General features: G+C 41.8%; 1 protein-coding gene across 5 annotated transcripts in view; it reads right to left on the reverse strand.

Moving 5' to 3' along the window:
• SLC4A10 (solute carrier family 4 member 10) overlaps positions 1–7,607 on the reverse strand; it is a 143,577-nt gene extending 135,970 nt beyond the window's left edge. For all 5 annotated transcript variants that reach the window (XM_075284467.1, XM_075284470.1, XM_075284465.1 and 2 more), the window contains exon 1: positions 7,380–7,607. In XM_075284467.1, coding sequence (XP_075140568.1) covers positions 7,380–7,427 — 48 coding nt within the window. In that variant the 5' untranslated portion in view covers positions 7,428–7,607. The remainder of the gene's footprint in view (positions 1–7,379) is intronic.
• Between the last annotated feature and the right edge of the window lie 280 nt (positions 7,608–7,887).

The following is a 7,887-nucleotide window of genomic DNA, read 5'->3' on the forward strand; positions in this document are numbered from 1 at the left end:
AACGAGCTTTTTTGTTGCGGGACTTGCTTTTTATGACAGAGAAATACCTGACAAGGGTGTTTGGTCGCAGTCCAGTCTGACCATTACTGTAGAATACACCGCTTTACAATGCTAGACAATATGTAAAAGTGCAGAAATGGCTCCGAAAGTGAGCAACACAAAGGAGAACCACAAGGGAACCTGCCCCGGCAATGTTCTTTTTCCAATGAACTCTACTTCTGAATACTTGACAATAATTATAGACGTCTATGAGTCAGGCCCGGGTCTTTTCTGAGGCCGCTACGTCGGCGCTGCCAGCTCTGATTAATTGACTGATTTAAGCAGCATGGGGCTTTTTGTCCCTGCTGAAAGTACATGATAATTTCCTACATTTTACACCCACACAAGGTACCTGTCTCACAGACGACACTGGTTCCAAACCATTCCAAACTAGCCATTATCTTACCTTACAGATTATGCCCACACATATATGTATACGGCCTGTGTTCTATTACAGCCATACATAAAGGTATATAGTATGCACTATACAAAGTGGCACAAAGTAGGCTCCATGTATGTAAACTGCATTATGCACCATCTAGGAAGACATAGGCTATGAAGTACTGTATACATGGAGACACTGCATGCACCGTATATGAAGAGTGTGGCAATAGGCATATACAGTAGGTGGGCATGGGCTATGGAGTATACAGTCCTATGAAAAAGTTTGGGCACCCCTATTAATCTTAATCATTTTTAGTTCTAAATATTTTGGTATTTGCAACAGCCATTTCAGTTTGATATATCTAATAACTGATGGACACAGTAATATTCCAGGATTGAAATGAGGTTTATTTATTATACTAACAGAAAATGCGCAATATGCATTAAACCAAAATTTGACCGGTGCAAAAGTATGGGCACCTCAACAGAAAAGTGCCATTAATATTTAGTAGATCCTCCTTTTGCAAAGATAACAGCCTCTAGTCGCCTCTTGTAGCTTTTAATCAGTTCCTGGATCCTGGATAAAGGTATTTTGGACAAACAATTCAAGTTCAGTTAAGTTAGATGGTCGCCGAGCATGGACAGCCCGCTTCCAATCATCCCACAGATGTTCAATGATATTCAGGTCTGGGGACTGGGATGGCCATTCCAGAACATTGTAATTGTTCCTCTGTATGAATGCCTGAGGATTTGGAGCGGTGTTTTGGATCATTGTCTTGCTGAAATATCCATCCCCGGCGTAACTTCAACTTCGTCACTGATTCTTGAACATTATTCTCAAGAATCTGCTGATACTGAGTGGAATCCATGCGACCCTCAACTTTAACAAGATTCCCGATGCTGGCATTGGCCACACAGCCCCAAAGCATGATGGAACCTCCACCAAATTTTACAGTGGGTAGCATGTGTTTTTCTTGGAATGCTGTTTCTTTTTGGACGCCATGCATAACGCCTTTTTTTTATAACCAAACAACTCAATTTTTGTTTCCAAAATGAAGCTGCCTTGTCCAAATGTGCTTTTTCATACCTCAGGCAACTCTATTTGTGGCGTACGTGCAGAAACGGCTTCTTTCTCATCACTCTCCCATACAGCTTCTCCTTGTGCAAAGTGCGCTGTATTGTTACCGATGCACAGTGACACCATCTGCAGCAAGATGATGCTGCAGCTCTTTGGAGGTGGTCTGTGGATTGTCCTTGACTGTTCTCACCATTCTTCTTCTCTGCCTTTCTGATATTTTTCTTGGCCTGCCACTTCTGGGCTTAACAAGAACTGTCCCTGTGGTCTTCCATTTCCTTACTATGTTCCTCACAGTGGAAACTGACAGGTTAAATCTCTGAGACAACTTTTTGTATCCTTCCCCTGAACAACTATGTTGAACAATCTTTGTTTTCAGATCATTTGAGAGTTGTTTTGAGTAGCCCATGATGCCACTCTTCAGAGGAGATTCAAATAGGAGATCAACTTGCAATTGGCCACCTTAAATACCTTTTCTTATGATTGGATACATCTGGCTATGAAGTTCAAAGCTCACTGAGGTTACAAAACCAATTTTGTGCTTCAGTAAGTCAGTAAAAAGTAGTTAGGGGAATTCAAATCAATAAAATGATAAGGGTGCCCATACTTTTGCACCGGTCAAATTTTGGTTTAATGCATATTGCACATTTTCTGTTAGTACAATAAACCTCATTTCAATCCTGAAATATTACTGTGTCCATCAGTTATTAGATATATCAAACTGAAATGGCTGTTGCAAACACCAAAATATTTAGAACAAAAAATGATTAAGATTAATAGGGGTGCCCAAACTTTTTCATAGGACTGTATATGGGGACACTGACTGTACACACACCATATATGATGAATGTGGCAGTAACCATATACAGTATGAATGGATGGGCTATGAAGTATATATGGAAACACTGACTGTACATGCACCATGTATGCTAAGTGTGGCAGTAGCCATGTACAGTATATATGCATGGGCCATAGGCTATAACGTAGATGTATACATATGGAGACATTGACTGTACATGCACCATGTATGCATATCTCACAACCGTCCCGATTTCCGCGGGACATTCACGATTTCGGTGTCCTGTCCCACGGTCCCGTTCGGCAGGAGGTATGTCCCGATTTCAACTCAGATCACAACTCAGCTCCTTGCTTTGCCTCACCACTCTGACTAGTGTATGTGTAAGCGCGATGTGATGACGTCACATCGCACCTACAACTCTGTTAGTGGGACTGCGGAGAGAGCGGCGGGGGAGCGTTGGAAGGTGAGTATAAGTGGGGTTTCTTGTTAAACATTGAGGTGGAAGATAATGAAGGGGGCCCATGAAACTGGGGGCAGATGAAGGGGGGGAGAACGGCATGAAACTGTGAAGAGATGGGGGGACATGTGTCTGGGGCAGAGATGGGGGGACATGTATCTGGGGCAGAGATGGGGGGACATGAATCTGGGGCAGAGATGGGGGACATGTGTCTGGGGCAGAGATGTGGGACATGAATCTGGGGCAGAGATGGGGGGACATGAAACTGTGGGAAGAAATGAAGGGACATGATTCTGGGGGCAGAGACGGGGGGACATGATTCTGAGGGCAGAGATGTGGGGACATGAATCTGGGGGCAGAGACGGGGGGGACATGAATCTGGGGGCAGAGACGGGGGGACATGAATCTGGGGGCAGAGATGAGGGGACATGAATCTGGGGGAAGAGATGGGGGACATGATTCTGAGGGCAGAGATGTGGGGACATGTATCTGGGGATTGAGATGCGGTATGATTCTGGGGGCAGAGATGGGGGACATGAAACTGGGGGCAGAGATGGGGGGACATGAATCTGGGGGAAGAGATGGGGGGACATGATTCTGGGGGCAGAGATGTGGGGACATGTATCTGGGGCAGAGATGGGATATGATTCTGGGGGCAGAGATGGGGGACATGAAACTGTGGGCAGAGATGAGGGGACATGAATCTGGGGGAAGAGATGGGGGACATGAATCTGGGGGCAGAGATGGGGGGACATGAAACTGGGGGAGAGACGGAGGGGGGATATATAAATTACAGGTGACTGTAGGAGGATAATACTGTGTGGAGGCACAAGAAAAATGAATGAGAATGGGCAGAGTCAACATAAAAGTGGGTGGAGCTAAATTTGCCGCGGCGCGCTACACGTGCCACACAATTTGCCCCTCTTTTAGTTCTTCAAAAGTTGGGAGGTATGTGTATGATGAGTGCAGCAGTAGCCATATACAGTGTTTATACATTGGAAATAGGCTATGAAGTATATATGGAGACACTCTACATACACCACATATGATGAGTGTGGCAGTAGCCATGTGCAGTATACAGTCCTATGAAAAAGTTTGGGCACCCCTATTAATCTTAATCATTTTTTGTTCTAAATATTTTGGTGTTTGCAACAGCCATTTCAGTTTGATATATCTAATAACTGATGGACACAGTAATATTTCAGGATTGAAATGAGGTTTATTGTACTAACAGAAAATGTGCAATATGCATTAAACCAAAATTTGACCGGTGCAAAAGTATGGGCACCCTTATCATTTTATTGATTTGAATTCCCCTAACTACTTTTTACTGACTTACTGAAGCACAAAATTGGTTTTGTAACCTCAGTGAGCTTTGAACTTCATAGCCAGATGTATCCAATCATAAGAAAAGGTATTTAAGGTGGCCAATTGCAAGTTGATCTCCTATTTGAATCTCCTCTGAAGAGTGGCATCATGGGCTACTCAAAACAACTCTCAAATGATCTGAAAACAAAGATTGTTCAACATAGTTGTTCAGGGGAAGGATACAAAAAGTTGTCTCAGAGATTTAACCTGTCAGTTTCCACTGTGAGGACCATAGTAAGGAAATGGAAGACCACAGGGACAGTTCTTGTTAAGCCCAGAAGTGGCAGGCCAAGAAAAATATCAGAAAGGCAGAGAAGAAGAATGGTGAGAACAGTCAAGGACAATCCACAGACCACCTCCAAAGAGCTGCAGCATCATCTTGCTGCAGATGGTGTCACTGTGCATCGGTCAGCAATACAGCGCACTTTGCACAAATAGAAGCTGTATGGGAGAGTGATGAGAAAGAAGCCGTTTCTGCACGTACGCCACAAATAGAGTTGCCTGAGGTATGAAAAAGCACATTTGGACAAGGCAGCTTCATTTTGGAAACAAAAATTGAGTTGTTTGGTTATAAAAAAAGGCGTTATGCATGGCGTCCAAAAAGAAACAGCATTCCAAGAAAAACACATGCTACCCACTGTAAAATTTGGTGGAGGTTCCATCATGCTTTGGGGCTGTGTGGCCAATGCCGGCATCGGGAATCTTGTTAAAGTTGAGAGTCGCATGGATTCCACTCAGTATCAGCAGATTCTTGAGAATAATGTTCAAGAATCAGTGACGAAGTTGAAGTTATGCCGGGGATGGATATTTCAGCAAGACAATGATCCAAAACACCGCTCCAAATCCTCAGGCATTCATGCAGAGGAACAATTACAATGTTCTGGAATGGCCATCCCAGTCCCCAGACCTGAATATCATTGAACATCTGTGGGATGATTTGGAGCGGGCTGTCCATGCTCGGCGACCATCTAACTTAACTGAACTTGAATTGTTTGTCCAAAATACCTTTATCCAGGATCCAGGAACTGATTAAAAGCTACAGGAAGCGACTAGAGGCTGTTATCTTTGCAAAAGGAGGATCTACTAAATATTAATGTCACTTTTCTGTTGAGGTGCCCATACTTTTGCACCGGTCAAATTTTGGTTTAATGCATATTGCACATTTTCTGTTAGTACAATAAACCTCATTTCAATCCTGAAATATTACTGTGTCCATCAGTTATTAGATATATCAAACTGAAATGGCTGTTATAAACACCAAAATATTTAGAACTAAAAATGATTAAGATTAATAGGGGTGCCCAAACTTTTTCATAGGACTGTATATGCTTTCGGAATAGGTTAGGAAGCATATATGGAGACACTGACAGTACATACACCATATATAATGAGTGTGGCAGTAACCATATACCACATCAATGGATGGGCTATGAAGTATATATACAGACACTGACTGTATATGCACCATATATAATGAGTGTGGCAGTAGCCATAAACAATATGACTGTATGGTGGATGCACTATCTATGAAAGGTGCGGGTTATGCATAGTATAAAGATCCCCTAACCATGCACCATATATGAAGGTTCGGTGTATACACCATATATTCACCAGTAAATGAATGCACTGTGTATGTAAATGATGGTATAGAGTATACTTTAAATATGGGGACACTGGACATGGACTAAATATATAAAGGGATGGATTATGCACCATATATGAAGAGTGTGGCAGCAGTCATATACCATGGACTATGCACCACATATGAAAGCATGGGCAACACAAAATACAGTATAAGGAGACACTGGCTATGCACCATATATAGAGGGGGTATAATATATATAAACGCAATGATATTCGCCATATATGAAGGCTTGGATTATACATTATTTATAAAGACATTAGATTTGCATGCAGAATATATTATTGTATACAGCATGTATGAAAACTATGGTGTACACCATATATAATACTCCATAGATAAAGGCATGAGTTAAGCACCATATACACCATACACAGGGTTATGGTACATACACCATATATGAAGACATTACACATGCATATGATGCCATGAATTCTGCATTATATATGAGGACATGTACATGCATTGCTGTACACAACATAGCATAACCATACATAAAAGCATAGGTTATGACCTATGTATTATGAAACTATGTGAAGCCTGGGCTATATAACATATATAAATGCATCAGGTTTGATAAGGTGGCGATGGACCATATTAGGCTACAGTTTATGAAGAAATAGGACAAGCACCATTCACAAAGACAAGACTATGCATTATATATGGAGACAATGGTTATGCACCAACTATGGAGTCATGGGGTATATAGTATATGAGAAACCTATGGCACCCACCATACTGTATGCATTAAAAACCATAACAGGAATGATATATAGTATACACCAGATATACAGTCAGTATTAAATATCATTGATCAATGCATAGGGCATGCACCATATAATGCTAGAGAATACACCAGATATAAGGATTGGGGTATGCACCATATATGAGCAGAGGCTGTGCATTATACACATGGTATGTCCTATATATATATATATATATATATATATATATATATATATATATATATATATAGTCCTGTATGTTAAAAAATGACACAGACTAGCTATGAAATACACTGGATATTTATCATATATGAATGGATATGGTATGGAAACTGGGCTATAAAAGCCAGATATAAAGCCTGAAGCATGCAGCATACATGTAGGAGTGGGTACACAGCAAATGTGGGGTATGTATCATATATAAGATCATGGGACAATCTGTGTATGCACCAAATACAATATGTATTATATACATGTTATACATCTCATAATAAACACATTACATATAAATATTACACAACATTGCAACAGTATCATGTCCAGGCTGATGTAAAAGATGGATAGATGGATAGGTAATAGCTAGGTGGATGGATAGATGGATGGGTGAAGGATCCTCTGCAGTATGGCAGCATGCAGTTGCTGCTTTCAGGCTGTCAGTGATTTTCCCCTTTTCCATATGACACTCTCTCTATATACTCTCTCTCTATATATATCCATAGACAGGAGATGCTCAGGGTGACTGATAGTGATGGGGACTGATCACTGAGCTGTGTCCTTACATTCAGCAGCCCCCATTATAGTGCACCATGTATATAGCAGGGTCTGCACACACATCCAGAGCAGCAGCCCATACAGGGACCACATACATGCACAGGGGCTGGGGGTCTTACCGTTGGCAGCAGAGGCTCCATCTGTGCCCCCTGGTCCTTGATCTCCATGGCTAGTGTAGATGTGGATGTCTCCCCTGCTCCAGCAATGAGCCGTCTCTGCAGTCAGTCTCTCAGCTAAGTGCTGCTTAGTATTCGGGTCAGGTAGCTGTGTATGTAGCAGAGGAAATTACACACCAAGTCCTGGCAGTCACATGGCGCCCACTGTGTGTGTATGGAGGCTGAGCACTGAGGTGCCCAACACTCAGGGGTGCCCAGGACCTGCCCCAATATGCACCACCTCACTAGCCATGGGGCACTGCTGGCCAGGACCTGAGAGCTGAGAGATAGATAGATAGATAGATAGATAGATAGATAGATAGATAGATAGATATTAGATAGATAGATATTAGATAGATAGATAGATAGATTAGATAGATAGATATGACATTGATAGATAGAGAGATAGATAGATATGAGATTAGATAGATAGATATGAGATTAGATAGATATGACATTGATTGATTGATAG

This window comes from Leptodactylus fuscus, chromosome 8, assembly GCF_031893055.1.
Source record: "Leptodactylus fuscus isolate aLepFus1 chromosome 8, aLepFus1.hap2, whole genome shotgun sequence".
Classification (NCBI taxonomy): Eukaryota; Metazoa; Chordata; class Amphibia; order Anura; family Leptodactylidae; genus Leptodactylus; species Leptodactylus fuscus.